Source organism: Parus major, chromosome 4, assembly GCF_001522545.3.
Source record: "Parus major isolate Abel chromosome 4, Parus_major1.1, whole genome shotgun sequence".
Classification (NCBI taxonomy): Eukaryota; Metazoa; Chordata; class Aves; order Passeriformes; family Paridae; genus Parus; species Parus major.
Window position 1 is genome coordinate 51,109,591 of NC_031771.1, and position 22,019 is coordinate 51,131,609.

Consider the following 22,019-nt stretch of genomic DNA (forward strand, 5'->3'; position numbering starts at 1 on the left):
AACCAAGCTCCTGCCAAGCATTACTACCTGGATTCGTTCTCCACTAGATTGCCAGAAGATCGGACCCATATACACCACCATTGGACCTTCAGAGGAAAACTACACCCTTCTACAGGATCCCTGCTTCAACAGAACCAGTCTGTCAGCCCAGGAGGACTGCAGCCACCACTTAATCAGAATACAACACCCTGACCAACAGGGTGTCAGCTTGTATTCTGACTCTGTCAGTGGTTTTTGTACTACTGCATTTTATTTTTAATTTTCCTATTAAATTGTAGAGTTTTTTTGTTGTTTTGTTGTTTTTTTTAAATTTATACATATTAATAAAGAACTGTTATTCCTACTACCGTATCTTTGCCTGGGAGCCCTGTAATTTCAAAATTATAATAATTTTTAGCAGGGGGGGTTTACATTTTCCATTTCAAGGGAGGCTCCTGCCTTCCTTAGCAGACACGTCTTTTCAAACCAAGACAAAAAGGCAATAAACAATGCTGCTTTAACCATGAAGACCTGGAAGTTATGAGAACAATACACAAATTCTGTGTAACTCATGTAAATTAGACATAATTTAATTTACTTGGGAGTGATGGTTTGCTTTTACACTATTTCTTTGATTTCTATTCAAAGCACATAATCAATACCTGCTCTTGCAGGGTTTCTCTGAGGGGATTAAAGGTGATCATAAGGCTTTAGAGGTGACTGAGGGCCTCAGAATAGCAGCTGGTTGTCTACAGTATGTTTCCTTCTACAGAATGGAGTTTGTTTCAAAAAGTGATTTTTTACTCTGGTTAATGTTCTAAGAGAGAAAAGCTGCAATCTTTCTCTTCTATCTCTTCCTCTCTCTCTTTCTTCTTTATGAAACTTTACTGAAGTTATTCAGACCTTTCTGACCTGCAGATTCAGTCACAGTGGTGTGTCCTATATGGGATAACATTTAATAACCATTCACAAAATTCAGATGTGTGTCTGTATGGCTGATAAAGTTTGCTGTCACGGCAATAGTGCTGTTGCCATGCTGTCTTCCTACAGCATACATCCCAGAGCAATTCAAAGTCCTGATTTATATATACTTGAAGTGTTGCAAAGTTTAGCTTCTGTAATTACAGAGAAGCTGCCTCTTTCCTTCACTGCAGAAATTGAGATCAGTTCATGTATTCATCTTCATATTTTTAATTTGAACGACGTGGAAATCTGAATTTTTAAACATGCTCTGATTGTGGGTTCTTGTCTCAAGGATTCTTTCCCTGATGATATGACGAAACATGAAGATAATATCCATTTATTCACATGGGCTTGGTGGGGGAGGATAGAATGAGGGCTTGTCTGTGATAAGCATTTGCATTTAAGACTCCTGGATAATTTTCTAAGGGTATTGCCCATTTTTATATACACACATAAAATTTTTAAACACTGATTGCAATTATAATTATCATAAGTATTTCATGTTAATATTTTAATTCATTTGCAGGAAATTTTTCATATAATGTTTTGTATATCTATAAAAATAGGAGTTATACCTGTTTTTAGAAAGGAAACTATTAAAAAAAAAAGTAAAAAAAAGTGGCAGTACAAGTGTGTCCATGGTATTGGGAGCATATATAGGTTGTAGCTTAGGATCTTTTGCAAGCTAGCCAGCCATAAAAAAAATACATATTACACAGATTTTAGGACTCTAACACACAATTTTCTTAGCTGTCTGTCTTAATGCTCTGCTCAGTATTATGGCTTCCACTGCAATAGAGGTTTGTGGTTTCACTTCACCATCCCCTGTTTTAGCTTAAGCCAGTGGAGAAGGTGAGTTTTGACTAAGAAGCTAAGACTGGAGAGATCTCATGTGCTCTATAGACTCTGTAATCTCTAGAAAGGGGTCAAGCAATTAGCCTAAGGCAATAATAACCTAAACTGTGACTATGTTATTTCTATGACACTAAATTTCTCTGTCAGAAACCTCACATCACCCAGGTGAGGGTTCCAGGGTCTCTGAATTACAGCTGGTCTGAGACCCATGTTTATTCTTTAAGAGAGAAGGCAATGCACAATCAGGAAAAAAAAAAATAGACATTATGTTACTCCCCTAAGCCATTGTTTCAGTTTTAAGTGTTAATGTTCCTTTCAACACAAATAGCATAATAAATATGCCCATGCCAAATGTAAAGAAATATTCACTGGAAGTTGGCTAAGAGGATTTTGGTACTAGTGATTTTAAAACTTCTAGGGTAAGAAATAAAGGGTAGAAGACTAGATAGTCAAGTGGAAGCTCATACAAATGTATCCTGTTTCATTAACCTAAGATTTTTACTTTTATGGATGGATATAAAAGGCCTTAGGGTGGGGGTGGAAATAAAAACCTCTTTTTTAACAAATGCCTTCCAAAAGGCAGAAAATATGCTTAAATGTGCTCTATTTTACATATTCCTTTCATCCTTTAGACTTTTAGTGTAATGCTTATCACTTTGCCATTATGTCAATTTGTGCTTACCAGTCTTTTTTTTTCCTCTTGTTTCATATTTAGGCTGTGATCCTGCAAACACTTACCTACATGCTTAGTTTTGCTACTCCTTCCTTGTTAATCCCTTTGAAGTTAAAAGGATTATTTGCATTAGCAAAATAAGGCATGTGTGTGCTCTCATGAGGAAGTTCTTACAGTTGCAAACCCTTTGGGGTGGGACCAGATCAGTTATTATGCAGTCAGATATCTCAAAGCATGGTTGGGTGGAGGATGAGTTCAAAAGTTTGTGAAGTTAACAATTGTTAACAGAGTGAACTGGTTTGTGGGATATGCCTGGGTCTTAGCACACAAGTAGTTGTTCACCCCAACTAGCACAACATCTTCTTCCCCTCTTTCCTGCATTTGTTGCTGACCTGTAGCCTCAGATTTCATACCAGCTGATATACCTGCTTTTTTCTTACCTCCTAAAGCAGAAATTTCCCTGATATTGGCCACAGGGTAATCTAGAGCAAGATGATAGCAAGTACATTTATGCTGGCGTGTACAGTGGGGAGAAATAAAGATCTGAAACAGAGCTGCATAGTTCTCCACACTCCCATTGTTCTCCATTGCATTCTCAGAACATTCTCAGAACTTCCCAGCACTGGCTTCTCATCCCAACTAATGCATGTAATGCTTTTATATTCTTCCCATTCTTGCTACTTTCCAGGGAGACCTAGCCACTATTTTCCCCCTCCCAAATGTGTCCTATTCAAGCACTCTATTTCAATGAACACTTGTTTTTTTTTAAGATAGACATAATTTAAAACTCACTTGGAAATATGCGTAGAAAGTCTTCCTTTAGCTGCATTCAGCCATTGCAGCTCAGTGTAGACTACCGTAGCATAACAAGTAAGCTTGATATTTGGTATAGAGAGAATTACTCTGCAGTATTTATCCTCTGGAAACGGTGAATTCCAGTGTTTTTTGTAGTATAACTTTAAAAATTACTTTGAGCTTCACGGGAAAACTTCAAACTCCAATTTCGAGGAATATTTATTTTGGTTGATAACTCTAAGCAGATAATCTTATTTTTGTTACACTAACATTTAGAACTCCAGTAGAGCTGTGTGTGCCATTTTTGTTACATTATCTAAAACTAGGGACAGAAGTCTTCTTCTGTTAAAGAAAATAACCTATGAATTTGTCTAAGTTAAATACTTTAATAGCTATATTAAAGTAATTACAGCAAATCTTTGGACCGTGAATCTATGGACAAAGCCCCACTTGCTGAGCTGGCTGTACTTGTGGAACAGGTCACTGCAGCTAGGCGATGTTTCCTGACTACTTTCATGTTTGTTACCTGAGCCATTTCTGTGAATTCACCCTTTCTCCAACAGTCGGGTAGCAGGAGCGAGTGCTTCAAGTGGCTGAGCAAAGGTTGTAAACTCGAGCAGGACGGCTGTGAAGAGGGACAGGGAGAAAGCACTGGTGAGACTGCACCTCTAGTACTGTGTGACGTGCTGGAGTGTGATCAGAGAAGGGCAGAAGGCTTGGGAAAGGTCTAGAAAACTTGTCTTATGAGGAACGGCTCAGGAGCTGGGGCTGCTGTGCCTGGAGGAGGCTCGGGGGACCCTCAGGCTCCCTACAGCTCCCTGGCAGGAGGCTGCAGCCAGCTGGGATCTGGTCTCTTCAGCTGTACCTGCAGCGAGACGGCCGGAGGAAATCGACTCAAGCTGAAACAAGGGAGATTCAGACTAGATATTAGAAAAAATCTTTCATTGTCAGGGTGCTCAGGCACTGGAATCCGTTGCCCAGGGAGGTGGTGGAGTCACCACCCCCGGGGGTGTTCAAGAGGTGTTTAGATCTGGCGCTGGGTGATGTGCTTTAGTGGTTACAGTGGTAGTGCTGGGTGGACGGTTTCACTGGATGATCTTAAGGGTCTTTTCCACCTCGGAGATCCCGTGATCCATTGATGCTGTGACGGGGTTTTCCCGGCAGGGCCGCGGCCCGGTCCCCTCGCGTCGCCGCGGGAGCGCGCGCGGAGGGGCGGGGCCGTCGGGCTGGCGCCCAGGGGAGGCTTTGGCCAACGGGCCCGCGCGCTAGCGCATCGCGCGGTCCCGGCGCTTCCTTCCGGCCGCCATTTTGTCGGCCGTGCCTCGCCGCGCCGCTGCTCGGGGAGGGAGCACAGAGCGCCCGCCCGCCGCACCCGGACGGACCGAGCGCCAGACGGACCGAGCGCCCGCCCGCCATCGCCATGTCCAAGCGCCATCGCCTCGATCTGGGCGACGATTACAGCTCCAGCAAGAAACGCACCACCGACGGGTGAGGGGTGGCGCAGGAGGCGCGGCCCGCGGCGGGGCGGGTGGGGGGGATCGCGGCGGCTCCCGCGCCATCCGCGCCCCATCCCCGGCTCCGGCCGCCCCTCCGGAGCTGGAGCTCCCCGGGACGTGGTGCGGCCGCCGTGCGAGGCAGAGGGAGGCCGCAGCGGCGCTGCCTCGGCCGAGTAGGCCCCGAAGCCTCGCGGCTCCCCGGAGCGCTGGGCCTGGCTCGGTATCGGCCGCCCCGCCCGGCGGGCCCCTCGGGGGGGGCGCATGGCGGCGGGAGCGCCTCGTGCGGCGGCGCCGGGAGGGGGAAGGGAGGAAGGCGCCGGCCCAGCCGCCTGGGCAAGTGGGCTGGGCTGGGCGCCCGTGGCGGGGGCGGCGCGCTGCTGGGCCCGCACCCCCGCGCCACGCTTTGTTTGCATTTCTTCGCCTTCATATTTTTATTCATTTTCCCACTCCCTCTCCACCTTCCTTTGTATTTGTTTACTTATTCTGTGGCTTGAAAGGTCTGGCAGACGTGGGCCTAGAGGTGAACAGGAGGTTTGTGTGTAGCCCGTGTTATTAGTGCCTGCGCTGGTGTTCCTTTGTTAACGTCTCTCACCCAGTCACCCTTGGTGATGTGCTTGGCTTGAAGTAGGAATCGATGGTGAGAAGGGGTTTGAGGTAGGGGGAAAGGGAGTGGGTTTTTTTTTTCTTAGTTTTGCGAAGGTTGAAGTTTTAGGACTGTGCTGCACACACTAAAGCATGTGTTTTTTGAGGTTAATGTAATTGTAGGAACACAGACAATGCACTAGTGCTATGCTTAAATTCAGCGTTGTTTTAGAGCTCTCTTTACATAATCTTTTCCCCTCTAATTGGGTAGGAGGGGGAGGAAAGGCAGGCGGCTCTTTAAAATAAATTTCTGACGTTTCAAGGAATACAAAGAAATGCAGTGTTTATCTAGTCTGGCCTTCTTTATGGAGGACGGGAGACTTCCGTGAATTAAACAATTACTAAAGTCGATCAGCATTGTTTTGGACTGTTTATCTAGAGAAAAATCCTTCAGTTTGTTCTCAACGGTTACAATCACTCCAAGTCTAATGTAGCAGTTAATATTAACTGATAAACAGTCTTTGCAAAACTTGCCTTTTTTTAAGGTAAGCTTGTACAGCTTCAGTTTTTAGCCCCTAGAGTTTGATGCATTTTTCTCAGTTAAACAAAAGAAAAATTTATTGTTAAATTATTATTTCCTGTCTGTAGGATCATCATAATCACATTTTAAAAAATACATTGAGCAATTTGTCTCAGTCGGTGCATTTTTGTAGGATTTCCCAGAGATTGAAATGGCTCTAGGCTACAGAAAAGTTGTACATATACAGCTTTTCTGTATGTAGAGGCTTTTGTAAAATTATCAAGTGGTTATGTCAAAACTGGGCGTTATTTAAATGTGGTTATGACTATTACAGCTGGTTGTAAAGATAATCAGAGGTCAGTACTTCCTTTTTTGTATGTTGGTGGGTTTTATAGTTTTGGAGTGGCTTTATTTGTCATTGTTTTTACTGGTCATGTAATGTCATTCTGAACTCTTGGTCTTACCATTTTGTATGTATTGCAGTGAGTTACCACCAGTGTTAAACTAGAAGACATTGACCTTTATGGCACCTAAAAGCTGTAGAAATGCTGGTCTCGAGCCCCTTCTTTGTCCCCTCCTCTGCTGGTAAAAGCATTAAATGGTATAGGACTGAGAAGAACTCACTGTAAGCATAATTCCTGAGCACGATTATTTCTTAGATGACCTGGAATCTTAATTCATGTAGCAGGAGTCATACTAATGGTGTATGGTTGGTTTATTTTCCAGTAGTTTTGCAGCTTATGCAAGGCCGTAAGGAAGATGGCATGGAGTCTTGTTAAAAGCGTGTATGTACCTGTCTTCCTCTGTGCCGAGAGTGCCTTTCTGCAGTTTAGGTGATTTTGGAGCTGGATTAAGCTGGATGAGGTCATTGCATGGTTACCACTTCACATTCAGAACAGTAGTGTGTCTTACTTCCAAACTGGAGAATAAGAAAGGTGCTCCAAGTGAATCAGTATTTTTTTAGTTCCTCTTGAATGGAGGCTTCTGTTGGTGTGGGTGGATCTACACAGCAGCAGTGGCACATGGACACTACCTGGCCAACAGGTTTGTAATGGTTGGTATAATCTTAAACATCTGCATGACATCTGTTTTCTTCCAGACTTGAAGTATTGTTTGTGAAATATAAAACAGTTTGGAAAAACAGAAATTGTGTTAAAGGTTTTTGGTTACAGTGCTTTTGTGAATTACATACATACTATTTTAAAATATGTTAATTTCTTCTCAAATATATTTGAGTTGTGTAACATCAGTTAGTGATCTAGTGGGATGTATCGTTCAGACTAATTGTACTTGGTTGATTTCTATATAGAACAGAAATTCCTTTAGCTGTATTGCATTTTTTGCATCAAATATTGCCGTGTTTAGTAATGGGGAAAAATACAGATGATCTGTTAGACGGGCTTACACTTGAACTGTGATGATCAGTAGTTTGCCTTGAGTCTTTGTTTCTGTTTTTATGTTTTTTTACCAAAAAAAGCACTATTATTTAACTTGATTGTTATAGTGCTTCTTTCATGTTCATATATGTTATATGTGTGAATGTAAGGAGTAAAAGCAAATGGCAGACCAGACTTTTTTACTTAAAACCAGAGCAAAAGATCCCAACTGACATCTGTTAATGGAGGCTGTTATTTTCAGTCACAAGACAAGTGTGATTAAGGTATTATTTTACTGTTAAATTTTTTGAGTTCTGTTTTCTCTGTGCAATAACGAAAAAGCAAGCAAAATGTGATGGTTTGTAAGTGAAGAACTGCCAAGCCACATTTTTTAAAGGTTAAGGAAATTAATATGGCTGCCTAACTGTCATTCCTCTTTTTGCTTGTTGACCAAGGGAGTGTGTGTCTTCTAAGCTTCAGTAATAATGGGAGACTGGTGAAGAGTTTTAGGGGAAGAAAGTGCTGCTGTGTAAGTGTTAGAGAGTAAGTTAGAAGGCATGCTGTATGTTGTAATGTTTCTATGGTAGAATCTGGTTGCCCCTGCTTCTCTTCTGCTTTTTGAAAATAAGAAACAGACTCAACTCCTTTTATTAACACATTAATAGTTTTTTTACTTCTGAAATGTACATAGAGCTTGATAAGTTTCCTTTCTGTTTGTACAATTAAAAAACTGTAAGAGTTCAGTGAAGAAACTGAGAAATGGGGGATTAATGGTACTTTCCATGATAGATTGTATTTGTAGTCCATTTAATCTGATTTTTATTCATGAGGTTGTATTTTTGTTTGTTTCAAGCCCACACAAGTAGCTACCAACACAGGATATAAGTGCTACAAGGGAGTGTTCAGGAGGATAGATCAGAGATACTGATCCATGTTAAAATTAATGCTGGTGGGAGGGTTGGTTCTTCACAAGGCTGGTGAAATGCTTGTATTGACACATGGGAAGGGTAGGAAGTGGGGATCTATTCGATTTAGCACTAGGGCTGCTTCACGGGGGCTGAAGCTACGGGGAAGGTATACTTGATGGTCTGCAATGCAGAAGCTGCTGAAGTAATAATGTTTAAGTAAAGGTTGAGGAATAGATTTTGTTGGTGTGGTTTATTCACACTTTAAGTGGATATCAGTGAAGCATACAAATCCTTTAGAAACACACATACACAAAAGAATGCACAAAAAACCCAAAACAAACCTGCACATTAGTAGTGTGACTTCTACCTTTAGTGAAGTGTGTTGTTCCATTTTACCCTGGCTTTATCATTCTTGAATTGCTTTTACACCTTTATTTCTTTTTCCTGCCAGTGATGTTACTGTCTGACCATGCATGTCCTGATATACCTGCATCTGTTTAGAAGGTGAATAGCTCATCAGCCAAGTCCATAGCTTTGTTACTGATAAATGCTGTTAGACTCCTACACCTTTCCGAGTAGCATGATGGAGCCTAGTTCCTAGGGGTAACTTCCATATGGAGAATGTGAACATCTATTGGGTTCTGCAATATCTGCCTGGCATTTTGCAGCAGGAAGAGATTTCTAGCTTGTACAGTATTTGACTGTTAGAAGTATTGTTAAAGCTAGAATATAGATTTAAAGAAATTACCTAGAAAGGGTATTAATTTTTAAATTACTCAGCGTCTGAATCTTTAGGAAAATTACAGTATGCTTTGTAATCCTTTATTTTCAAGGAGTCTGTTAAAAGAAGGCATGTTAAAAAAATCTTAATATGACCTCTGCTGTCATGATATATTGAAGTACTGAGGGGAAATAAAAAGGCCGCATGCATTACATTCATTTATACAAGAGTGCTGGTGTTTTTTTCCAAAGCACAGCACATTTTTAATGAAAATTTACAGAATCAGTACTAATATAATCTTGGTTACTGCATCTTCTCTATAAATCAGAATTTGGTATTATTTCAGTAGTTACAGTTGAATGCCAAATGCATGTTTAAAACAAAAAAAGCTATGGAGAGGAGTGTTGGCAAGAGTTTTCTTTGGACGTGGTCTCTAGACATGCCTGAGTGTTGGTGAAGAAGGAGGTGTGGGTTTTTTTTGCTTTATATTCCTAGAAATGTTTATGTCTGCACTTACTATAAAGCTGGTGTTGACTTTGTTGTTTTGCCTTTTTGATGGGATTTCAGTTAATGCACAAAAAGAGACAAAGCTGAGGATATCCTCAGTTTTGCAGGCAAAGATGCCACTAATTTTTTTAACTTGATCTTGTTTAAAATGAGATGGATTGTTTTTGTAAAGCAGAGCTTGTTTCAAAATCCTGAATTGGGAATTTTTATTAAAAGCATGTAGCTGTAGTTTTTGGGTCAAACTATGGATTCTTTTGTGGGTGTGTTTGTAGGAAGAGTGAATTTATGTGCAAGAACAAGTACGTGGACTTACAGAATCAAAAACTCTCAGACTGAGGTCAGAGTTTGAGGATACTGTTTTTCTTTTGCACATGCAGTGATTTTTTCAATGTAGTATTTGGAACAAATGTGAATACATAAATCCTGTTTAAGTGTGTGGTAGGAAGTGGTACTGGAGAAGATACTGTACAGCTTGGTAGTTTTGGGTTGACAGTTGAACTCCATGATCTTAAGGGTCATTTCCAACCTAAGTTGTTCTGATTCTGTGAACTGTAGTGGCTGGCTTTAAGTCTTAAGTTCCAGACTCAACAACCTGTATATCATAGTTGATTGAGTCAGAATTGTGTTTAAGACTTGAAACAAAAAAAATTAAAAAACCTACACAGTAATTGTGGAATAATAAAATCAAACTTTCCTTCCATAGCTTGCTTATTATCTTAGTTTTTTTTGGATGAGTATAATTCCTTTGGTAGGAGGCAAAACTATTTAGTGTTCCCGTATTTTATTCCTTTTGTTCCTTTATTTTATAGTGTTCCCTTATTTTTCTGCAGCAGCAAGTGGGGATGGGGAGATCTGAGGGACATCTACATTGCACAGCTGATTCTAATCATTAGATGAGGGGAGATAAAACGTTCATCTCTCCGTGTGACAGCTTTATTCAGTCTTGCCTGTAATGAGAGGAATTGTTGTAGTGTTTAGGTACAATAAGTGTAGCTGTGTATAGCTAATGCTGAGCATGCATCATATATACTGTTGTTACTCTTTGGTGCTTATCCTTTCAGGTAGCTGCCTGCAAGATTTTAAAGATTTGGTTTGTATCCACTTTACAGTGGGCACCTTTAGGGTTGCGTTGTACTAAAAATCCTCCTCTGCATTTAAATATTCAAGTGTCTCATTTTCTGCTGTGTCTCTTAACTCATTTTAGGAAAGATCGGGACCGGGACAGGGACCGAGATGACCGTTCAAAAGACCGTGACAGGGATCGTGACAGAGATAGAGATCGTGACAGAGAAAGGGACAAGGAAAAAGATCTGCGACCTTCGTCTAACTCGACATATTACGCAGCTGCTGGGTTACCAGCTATAAAACCAGCAATGATTCCACACAGTATTAACCCTTTCACAAATCTACCACATACCCCACGATATTACGATATCCTGAAAAAAAGGCTACAACTTCCTGTCTGGGAATATAAAGAAAGATTTACAGATATTTTGATCAGGCATCAGTCATTTGTGCTGGTTGGAGAGACTGGGTCTGGTAAAACAACACAGGTGAGTTCTTATCTATATGATACTGCATTTTTTTAAAGGTATTGGCTGTTGCTAGGTATGTGTGTGAGAAATCAGTTGTGTAAGAATACTTCACACACAAACTGTTAGCAAAACTAATTTGATGAATGTTATATTTGCTTAATGAGTGCAAAAGGTGAGGAGAATCTTATAGCATCTTTCACTTCAAAAATCCAGTACTGCTTCTGGGCCTCTGCTTTCATAGGGCTTTATAATCAATAGATTTCTGGTTGAGGAAGATAGAGCTTTAATGGTGTGACAGAAGTGTGCTAATTCATAAACTGAAGTGGTGGTGCCAAATTATTTCACTGTCTGTGTAGATGGCAGCTACAAGGTATGAACTTGTTCATGTTTTATGAAGCTTGCTGCTACAGATAGAAGGAATTGAAATATCAGATGGTAGTCTGACATCTGATGAGCTTTTGCTGATATTCAAACTTGAGAGGTAGAGTCTTGTGTTTCTTTGGTGCTGAAGAGCTTGTAGAGCTTTTTAGTGCTGCAGTTAAAAATCACATTTTTTGGCAGACTGATGGCTTTAAAAGTCTTCCTGGGCACCAAAAGTAGTGATAACAGATGTTCAGAGCCTCATCAAGCCTTAAAAAAATTTTGAGGGCCAGTAAACAGGTAATATCTCTGATACAAGGAACAACTGGGTATTTATAGCAGGGCAAACTTTTTCAAAACTTTATCCTCTAGTTTGCTGTTTTAAGTCTTTGTTGAAAAGTAATGTAAAAAAGTTTTTTGTTCTGTAATCTGATAAAATTCTTTTATGTGGGCAGAAAATAAAGTTAGCTACAATCCATTTTATAAAGACTAAAATATTCTTCTGTTTTTAAGTCTTACAGTCAGTAAATTTTTGGTCATACAATTTAGGATGTTGAGAAAATGTGAAGGACATAGTAGTATATCGGATATCTTTTATAGCTGTGCCTGAAATATCTAGAGTTGCAGGACCTTGCTGCACATTCTAGGAACCAGTGTTAAGTTAGTGGGTAGCGTTAACGACATTATCTGTTGTTTTTTTTATAACTGTGTAAGCCAAGACCAGGAATGTATAGAATTCTTCAGAAAGGTTTGATTATGTTGTTACTTGTGAGAGTCAGTATCCTGAATATTATCTTAAAAAATGGTGGGTGCCTAAATGAAAACAAGACTACTTCCTGTGTGATCTGAAAATTTAAAGGTTTAAGGGTTGTGTCAATGTCATTCCTCAGGCATAAATCTTTTCTTGAGTTACCTTGCTACTTTAACCTTTACTTTCTGAAAGGATTTAAGTAATTTAACATATCTTTCCTAAAATGGAATTTAAGCTACCAGAAGCACATAAGCTGTCTTGGAAGCTTCTCTGTTTTCTCTGAATTTGCTTGTTCAAGTTGCAGATGCATTTTTAAACAATTGACAATGTCTCTGTAGGGACTTACCACTGAAAATTGTCCTGCTGCCACCTAATGAAAAACTAGTTTTGCATATGATAGTGTCACATTGGTTTTTTGTGGACAATTGCTGTCTTAAAACATGTTGGGATGATTGTTTTTCTTCTCAAATTCATTGATCAGAACAAGATAAATGCTTTTCTGCAGCTAAGAATTCCTTTAATGCTCAAACTGCAGGTGTACATGAGCTATTAATGTCAGCTTTATACTAATAAAAGCAAGCAACATTTGAAAAATACTATTTCCAAAATGAATATCTTCTCTTTCACTGTGATAGTTGAAGGCTATATAGTAGTGGATAATCTTTTTGGTAGTTAGGTACTGCCTTTCAAGTCCCTTCTCTGATTATTATCTGGACTTCTTCTATTTAGACAGTTTGACAGAGTTAGTTTTGTTCAGCCTGAGAAGAGAAAGCTCCAGGGAGGCCTCATTGTGGCCTTTCACTACCTAGAGAGGACTTCGAAAAAAACATGGAAAGTGACTTTTTACATAGGCAGATAGTGATAGGGCAAGGATAAATTACTTCTAAACTGAAAGAGGGAAGTTTTATATTAGGTGTTAGGAAATCTTTCTGTGAGAGTGGTAAAATGCTAGAACAAGTTCCTGGAGAAGTTTTGAGTGTCTCATACGTGCAGGTGTTCAAGGCCAGGTTAAATGGGGCTTGTAGCAGTCTGGTGAGTGGCATCCCTGGCCATTGCACGATTGTTGAAATCAGATGATCTTTACAGTTCCTTTCACCTGAAACCATTTTGTGATTTTGTGGTTATGTGCATGTTTTCCCATTAGTCTTGTAGAGCACCCAAGACTGGAAATGCTTGACAGACAGTGGAAAAAACAGAAGATGCAACTTTTCTTACTTGTTTCACATAGACTTAAAACCCAAAGTGTGAAGAAGTATATTGGAAGCCAAGACATTTTATTTAGTGTCTTCAGTGGCTTGATTTATAATTTCAACCTAATCTTTGACGCTAACTGATTTTTCTAAATGCCTGGAAACAGGCTCAGTGGTGGAATGGTTGTGCCATATTTCTTTTAGGAAAGAGTTATCAATGTAATTGCAGTGTTCACTCTCTTTTAAATCTGGGATCATAGGTGGTTCTGGTATAATGGTTTCACTTTGGTAAAGAGAATGGTAGAGTGGCATCTCCTTTGCATATTGACGTAACATAAGTGATGCCACTTCTTCAGCAGGACTTCTTGGCAAAGTCCAGAAGCAAGGTAATGCTGAGTTTAGCTTAATCCTCGTCCTTTGCAGTGTGCAGGAGAACTTGATACATGTTCGCAAATAATGAAAATTCAGACAGTTCTACCATGTAGCTTTTAACTGAGGAAGTTTTCAGTAAGTTGGAGAGGCTCAAAAAAAGCCAGAGAGGGCAGTGCTCCTCACTCTCTTACTATGTATTCCTTAAAATAATGATTTTCCTTTGACTTTGAAGTAGTCTTTAACAACGTTTAGTCCATTTATCCTTGATCTTAGAGGCCATTGTATGTATAGTCACTACCTCCTTGTGTTTATGGAAGTTATATTTGAAAATATCTCTTAATTGAGAAAGTCCTTGAGACTAAATGATGCTAACTGAAGCCATTCCTCCTGCTTTTGATACTGATAAAATGACCTTTTTTATAAGGAAAGTCAGGGGTTTTGATGATGATATAGGGTTTTTTTTCGGTCAGTGGAATTAATTTTGGGCTAGGTTTCATAAGAACCGAATGATAAGAAATGTTCTGTATATTCCCAGACATGACTGAAGTGAAAAATGTAGTATGGCACACTCCTTTTTACTGGTGTTTGTATGTCTTTGAAAGCTGGACAGGAAGAATCTTTGGGTGGTTGTCTGTATCAGCTGAGCACAAGGAAGTCTGTGGAGCCCTTTTCTTTCATTTGACACCAGTGCTGAAGGTTTTGCTTTTAACTGGAAAATCACTTTTAAATTGGTTTTATTTCATGCTGCAGTGGCCTGACAAACTTGGTTCAAAATTTATATCAGGACTTGCTCTGTTTAAAGTCAAAAAGTTTCACCTTATATACTTATATATACACCAGTATACTTAGTTGAGCTGTTATTAGTGACTTGGGGAGAAGGGGAGCCATGTATATGTTACAGGATAGGGTTTCATGTTGCTACTGTTAGTGTTCAAGAACTGCTATTAGTTCTAGTTTTGAATACGATTTTCAGAAATTTGAGTTCCTCACAGCAGTCTAGTAGTCTCCTGTCATATTTTGATTGTTTGCTTTATTGTTCCTGTAGTGGAAGTATATTTTTCATTAAAAATTCTTTAGACTACACTCAACTGCTTCTAGTTATGTTTTACTGTTTACTCCTGTCCATTTTGCTGTGAAAATATAATAATGAAGAACCAATGTTTTCCTGGTTTAAATCATACTGTTTTCTCTCTTATTCCTCATTGGTACAACGTATAAAGGGTGTGTTTTCTTTTCCTCTTTGTGCTTTTAAGAATACTTGGAAAGTAATTACTAAGAACAAGTGGGTTTTTCTGGTCTTTTGTAGGCTTGAACTAGTTAGGTCTGGAGATGTCTCCTCATAAAGTGTCACACTGAGAATGTATTGAGAATAATCTATCTTGATCAAACTGTTACTGACCGTAGGAATTCTGTTTCCAGATTCCTAATAGAAGCAGAAAACTACTGACTGGCAAATATAGCAACTGCTAACACAGAAAGGAAAGCATAGGTGTTTTACGTCTGGTTTATGTAATTTCCAAAGAACAGTAATAAGCCTAATGAACATAATTATCTTTTCATTTTATTTGTTGCACTTCTTGGCTAAGACTATTCTTTATTACTAAAATAATTATTTTTGCTTAAACATTTTAACAAGCATTTTATTTTTCAAGACACAAAATACATTTTGCTTACTATAAAGCTTTAACTGTGCTACTGATCTCAAATTTTGAGTGTGTTAGCTTTAATTTTGGTTGCTCTGGAGCATGTTGGCTGCTGCTGAGTACCCGTGAAAGGCATTGATCTGACAGGGCTAAAATGTTCTATGAACCCATGTACTTCCTTGATAACTTCGAAAATAGTTATGTACATGCTTAACAAGAGCCTGCTTTATTTCGTGGCATTGGATCCAACTAGTCTTGTCTGCTCTCTTGCTTTGGATATTTTTGTGTGTGCAGTTGACACCTCTGTGGAATTCTAAGTAACTTTGGATTCAATACAAAGGTTACAGATTCTGTATGACCATTTGAAGTGTGTTTAACACTGAATTTTATTCTTGACAGATCCCTCAATGGTGTGTTGACTACATGCGCTCGTTACCTGGCCCAAAGAGGGGAGTCGCGTGTACCCAGCCCCGGCGAGTGGCTGCAATGAGCGTGGCACAGCGTGTTGCTGATGAGATGGATGTCATGCTGGGCCAGGAGGTTGGTTACTCCATTCGGTTTGAAGACTGCAGTAGCGCAAAAACCATTTTGAAGTAAGTATGGGAGCTATCAGGTAAAGGTGTAACAGCATGCTTGGAGGTAGGGAAATCACAGGGTAATGTAGGGTATGAGAAAAGTTATGAAAGGAGTAATGACTGTGGATTTATGCTTTATGTCTGGGTGGGGAAGAGACACGGGAGCTTGTAGCATGAGCTGAGAGAAACCTGAGGTGTGAGGCATGAATAGAGTTGGAAATGATTCATTTTTCTTAAAGAAGTTGCTGTACCCTATAGAAATGAATTTTGAATGATCCATAAAGAAGGTGATCTGAATAAGAAGGTGATCTGATTTTATTATTAAGGTGCTATTTGTAATAAAGCACTTAAATATGCAGTTTCTCTTTATTGTGCATTCAGCTGATGTTTTATGTGTGGTGTCATCTACTCAGGGTACTTCTGGTGAAGTTCAGTAGCTCGTTTCAGTAAAGAGAACTTTCTGAAGATTCAAAACTGGCCTATACCTGGCTCAGGGACACATAGTCAGGAGTATTTTACTTGTTAGCTGCAATAGATTCCTGTGCTGCCAGGAACCAGGTGCATTTAATACAGCATTTGCAAATTACATTCAAAATGCTCAGTTAAAAACACCACAGTGTGGTTCAAGGATTAATGCTTTTCTATCAAAAGATGTCTTCTCTTTCATCGTACAAGTTGAAGGGCTAGGCATAAAGTTAATATGGAAAAAGAAATGTAGCAGCAGAAAAGCAAGGAGTGAAGAGATGATCTGCAGATAGAAAGAGAGCAATTGCAGAAGCAGTCTATCTTGTATTTTAGAGGGTGTTTTCTCCTTTCTTTTCCTGTCTCTTGATCTTAGGTGTGGAAGTCTGCCATTAATAGTCTACAAACTATTCTAAATGTTACTAAACCTTGTTTCTCTTCGCCCTTGGTTTTTTTTTTTTTTGAGCTTTCCTCTTATAATCCCAGATTCCTTTTATAGTCTATTTCTATTTGAAAACTTAAAATGGGCTTGTTACGGTGTTGGAAGTAGTTCGCTGGTGTTCCTACTTTTTAAAAGTTGATTAAAAGCTTAGTTCAGGCAACCTGTTGAAGATGGAAGAGGATTCTGCATCAAACCTAATAAGCAGAATGTGTGTTGGAATTGTTTCTGTTTGTTCAGGTATATGACTGATGGTATGTTACTTCGTGAAGCAATGAATGATCCTTTGCTGGAGCGCTATGGCGTTATAATTCTTGATGAGGCCCATGAGAGAACACTGGCTACAGATATCTTGATGGGAGTTTTGAAGGAAGTTGTAAGACAAAGATCTGATTTGAAGGTCAGTAATGATGAAGTATCTCTGTTCTAGTTGCAGTCATACTAGATAAAGCATCTGTGCTTACTATTATCTGATTCTTATAGTTGTTTTTTGTTCTGTGATAATGTATATTAGAAGGCTAACCCTAGGAAATTATGAATGTGTTTTGTATCGAGGATGCTCCTGGAAACAGTATAATTGTAGCTTAACCTTTTGTATTTGATTTGGATTGTTTTGGAATGTTTGTAACAAGGGTGCTGTATTCAGGTAATAAAAGCATTCTTGTATCACAGTCAGCAATTTACTTTCTTAAAATGACATTGCATGCATAACATGTCATAAGTTCTTCTAAATGTTGAGCAACTTTTTGTCCTCCAAATCTACAGGTTATAGTTATGAGTGCTACGTTAGATGCTGGCAAGTTTCAGATCTATTTTGATAACTGTCCTCTTCTAACTATCCCGGGTCGCACCCATCCTGTGGAGATATTCTATACTCCAGAACCTGAAAGGGACTACCTTGAGGCTGCCATTCGAACAGTAATACAAATTCACATGTGTGAAGAAGAAGAAGGAGATCTCTTACTCTTTCTTACTGGACAAGAGGTACTTCCTTCTGTTTTCTGTTCACTATTTCATACAGAAACTGCTTTAAGTGACTTGTGTAGACTGAAACACTTAGTTTCCTTTCTTAGTTTATTATTTGGATGATCTAAGGTTTACCTGACACACACTTTTGGTCCTTCTACGTTGTATGGATCTGTAATGTAAATGCTGTGTGAGGCCTTCCTAAAATGACAATTCTCATCAACTCAAGTACTTCAAAAACAGAAACCCAGAGAATGAATCCCTGGGTTTGTACTGATGGGGACTCCAAAGATCTGGGTACTGAGAGCATACTTAGTTTTTACTGAAAAGATAGTTCTGTGCACTTCTGTACATGTATTGTACAGCTTAACTGAAGAATAACCATTTGGTTCTGCTACTTGGCTATCAGTAGTAGTTTTAAAAAGAATGTTCAGGTTTTGGTTTTTTATTAATAGTTTTGAGTTTTACCTTCTGTAACTTTAGAGTTACCATAAGTTCAGGGAGTTAGGTCTCAGAAATAGACTCTGTTAGATCAGAGATCAGGCTGATCTTCAGCCTTTCACAAAGCACAAATACATGGCCTTCTGATTTATGAATTATGTGCTTGTTACATCAGTTGCTGTGTATTACTCTAAATAACCTGTTAAAACTGTCACTTCAGGGCACGGGATGACTGTCTCCCTTTGGCAAATGGCTCTAGACTCCAGACCTGCCAGTGCTACAGATGTAATCTGTTCTTTTTGTACAAACAGGCTCTTTGATTTTCACTGGGTTGATTTCCAGGACACGTATTATAAGTAAATTCTGAATAAAATTCTGCACACAGTACATGCTCATAGTGTATATAATTAAGTATCTAATAATATATAATGGAAGCATCTAACACTGTATTACTGAATCACTTTAAAACATGCATTGGTAAGCCAGCATCCTCTGCTCTGGAGTCTAGAGTTGTCCAGTCCATGTGTCAGTTGATGGTACTACCCAGGGGCACTGGAGTTGAGTCTGCCTAGAGCTAGTCTTAGTTTGGGTGGTTAGCATGAAATTCAGTTCTGGTTTAGCTTCTGTTGAGAAGCTTGGAAGTACTTGAACCCTTTACATTAATGATATTTTGGGACCTCTTTTGAGCATCGTAATGGAGTCGGTGTGTATCACTGTTGAATGTAAAGTGGTGTGACCTGTACTCAAGATTGGAAAAGTGGGCTCTAGGTACCATTTACCACTATGTGCTTCAGGTTCATCAGGCTTAGTAGCTAGGCTAAAATTGATGTATGCTAGGAAAAATGGTTTGTAGTTATTTTGGATTCTTTGAAGCAGTATGAACAGGATGCAAGATTATTTGTTTTTCTTGTCAGAAAGGTGCATGTACAAAGCTAAATAAAATTATGGAAAGGGAACATGCTTTAGCTGAACTGATGCAAATGTGACTTGTTCAGCATTGAAGAGGGTAAAAATGAGGTGTAATTGCAGCAGTCTGTGGTAGAATGGGGTTCCTTATTGCTACTGTCTTCTCATCCAAATGAATTTGAAGTAATTTCGTATGGGAATTAAAATAGATAGCAGTTAATTAGTACAGATTAGTTAAGACATAGAGAAGATGATGAAACTTGGAGATAATAAGGAAGATTCTGTTGTCATGCCCAGAAAATTAAAAGAAGCTTAAATGTGTTTGGAAGCTAAAGGAATTTTAATTGTATTAGCCTGCTTCTGGATGACGATAAAATTGTTATTAATGGTGCAGAAATATGTAAAAATTTCCTTCCTGAATCCTGAAAGGAGCAAAAGTATATGATTACATTGTATGGACTGCTTTTAAGTCCATTAATAACAAAAGAGGATATTTAAAAGCAAAATTTACTAGGAATGAACATTTTGAAACAGAACTTGTCCTACATGCTTTGTAAGGAGGAAAGCTCATTTTTAAAACAAACACCCTCCTGGTATATCAAGAAAATTTCAGAACACTGCAATAGTGTTCGTATTTAATGCCAGTGTTCAGAAAAAGTATAATGTGATGTATTGGGTTTGCATGGCCAAGCTTTGAGAGTAGGGTGGCTTCTTTGAGCAGCTGCTAGAAGCTTTGTCCATGTCCAGCAGAGTCAATCCCTGGCAGCTCCAAAGATAGATGTGTGACTGGTCAAGGCTGAGCCAATGGCGATAATGCTTCTGTGATAACATATTTAAGAAGAAAAAAACCAAATTACTGAGCAGTTGTAATTGCAGCCAGAGAAAAGCAGGGTGAGAGCATGTGAGAGGAACAGCTCTACAGACACCAAGGTCAGTGCAGAAGGAGAAGGAAGAGATGCTCCAGGCACAAGAGCTGGGGTTCCCCTGGAGCTGGTTGTGCAGCCCGTGGTGAAGTAGCTGTGCCCCTGCAGTCTATGGATATTTATTAGGATGCAGAATCCACCTGCAGCTCGTGAGGACACCCATGCTGGAGCAGGTGGATGCCTGAGAGGAGGCTGTGACCACATCGAGGACCCATGGAGAGTGGAGCCCTCTCTGGAGCAGTCTGTCCTTGAAGGACTGCACCCTGTGGAGGAGTGACCCATGCTGCAGCGCCTTGCAGAGGTGTGTTGCTCATAAGATGGACTCAGGTCAGAGAAGTTCGTGGAGAACTGTCTCCTGTGGGGAGATCTCATGCTGGAGCAGGAGAAGGCTCTTCCAGAGAAGCAAGAGAAATAACTTGTGATGAACTGACCCGAACCCCAGTTCCCTGTCTCCCTCTGCTGCTGGTATAGGAGGTAGTGCTGGGAAGAAGAGAGGGGTGGGGGGAACATGTTTTGAATGTTTTATTTTACTTCTCATTATCATGCTCTAATTTTGTTAGTAATAAATTCATTTAGTATCTCTAATCTGAGCCTGTTCTGCCAGTGGTGGTATTTGATAAGTGATGTCTCTCTGTCCTTAGCTCATGAACCTTTAAATTTTCTCTCCCCTGTCCAGCTGCAGAGGGGGGTGATAGAGAGGCTTTGGTGGGTGTCTGGCATCCAGCCAGCATCAACCCACTACACCTGGATAGCTGTAAGCTAGGTTGCCTGTCATCAGTCACAGGCAAAATTGGAAACTGAGAGGGATTTTGTTTCACAAGGGAAAAGCATAATTACATTTCAGTCAACATGTCTTTCTTAGACAATAAGTGTTGTCAAACTTGTTCTCAGTCTTTGGGATTGCAAAGTTGGTAGTCTAGTTGTGTAGATACACATTTGTTGAGCTTGCAGATCTGAGAGGCAGGTGGTTTATTTTCTGTTGGAGTTCCTCTAAAACAGTATTAGATTTTACACTCCATTAATATCAGTAATCCAAGAGTAGGTTACATCTAACTTACTTGCAGATTAAACTTGTGGGGTGGGAAAGACAGAAAAAATGATGCAGAAACTGTAAGGATCTGTCTTGTATGTTCCGGTAGCACGGGCATTTGCAAATGTGAATTGTGTTCTCTGTCACTCTTTTTCATAAAGCTGAATTCATTGTTGCATGTTTGAGGTGGAATCCAAGCTGCATCTGGAGATGTGAAATACAGATCAGCAGTGTTGTTGATTGTAGATAAATATACTTAAAACTGTTGCTGTGAAGTTCAGTATTGTAGAAAAGCTTAAAGTGATATTGGTAGAACTGATGGTTTAGAAAAGAGTTCCAAAACATTTTGATGTTTTGATAGAAAGTTTGGTAAATGAGGGTTTATTTTAAAGGTACAATATTTTCATCACAGTGAGACTGGTTAAACTCTGGAACTGAAAAAAACCCAGAGACTTTATTATGTGGAAATTGAAGTAAAAATTGACAACTCTTTTAGTGTCAATGGTAGTGGCTGGGTGATGTTAAGAGGAACTCTGTCTACTGGGCTAAAGTGAACACAAGTTGTCCTGTTTAAATTCGGATAGGAAGTATTTGGGGAGCTGGGAAGAATTAACTGAAAAAAGAGCAGTAATATCAATTTTGTTCAAATGCTAAAAGGAGGAAGGTTTTTTGTTATTCATTCATTTGGGAAGATGTCAGTATTAAATATTACAAATAAATCAGGTCAAAGAGATCCTGAATATGGTAATTATGCCAAGGCAAATTCTGTTTTGACTTGACAGAGCAGTTTTAGTTATACTCAAGTGTTGACTTTTCCCATGTATTACTTTTTTTGTCTCTGTACATAATTTTGCAGAGTTTTGTGTTGCTCAGTTTGTATTCAGAGGTCTGAAGTGCTGCAGCTCTTGATGCTGGTTCTTTTTACTGCTGTTTTCTCATTTTAGCTTGTAGCAGTCTCCTTTTATTTCTAGAGAAAGAAAGGGCAATTAGGGAAGTTCCGTGCAGGCTTTGAGGACAAAGGCTATATTTCTAGAAAGATTCCTGTCATCAA

At 39.5% G+C, this 22,019-nt stretch overlaps 1 protein-coding gene across 2 annotated transcripts in view; it reads left to right on the forward strand.

Annotated features, from left to right (window-relative positions):
• Positions 1–4,565: 4,565 nt before the first annotated feature.
• Positions 4,566–22,019, forward strand: part of DHX15 (DEAH-box helicase 15) — a 44,436-nt gene continuing 26,982 nt past the window's right edge. Inside the window, exons 1-5 of one of the 2 annotated variants that reach the window (XM_015624379.3) lie at positions 4,566–4,753; positions 10,580–10,928; positions 15,626–15,819; positions 16,943–17,102; positions 17,468–17,686. In XM_015624379.3, coding sequence (XP_015479865.1) covers positions 4,686–4,753; positions 10,580–10,928; positions 15,626–15,819; positions 16,943–17,102; positions 17,468–17,686 — 990 coding nt within the window. In that variant the 5' untranslated portion in view covers positions 4,566–4,685. Of the gene's footprint in view, positions 4,754–8,601; positions 8,652–10,579; positions 10,929–15,625; positions 15,820–16,942; positions 17,103–17,467; positions 17,687–22,019 lie in introns of those variants that run through there. The other variant, XM_033513550.1, reaches the window with a different exon arrangement.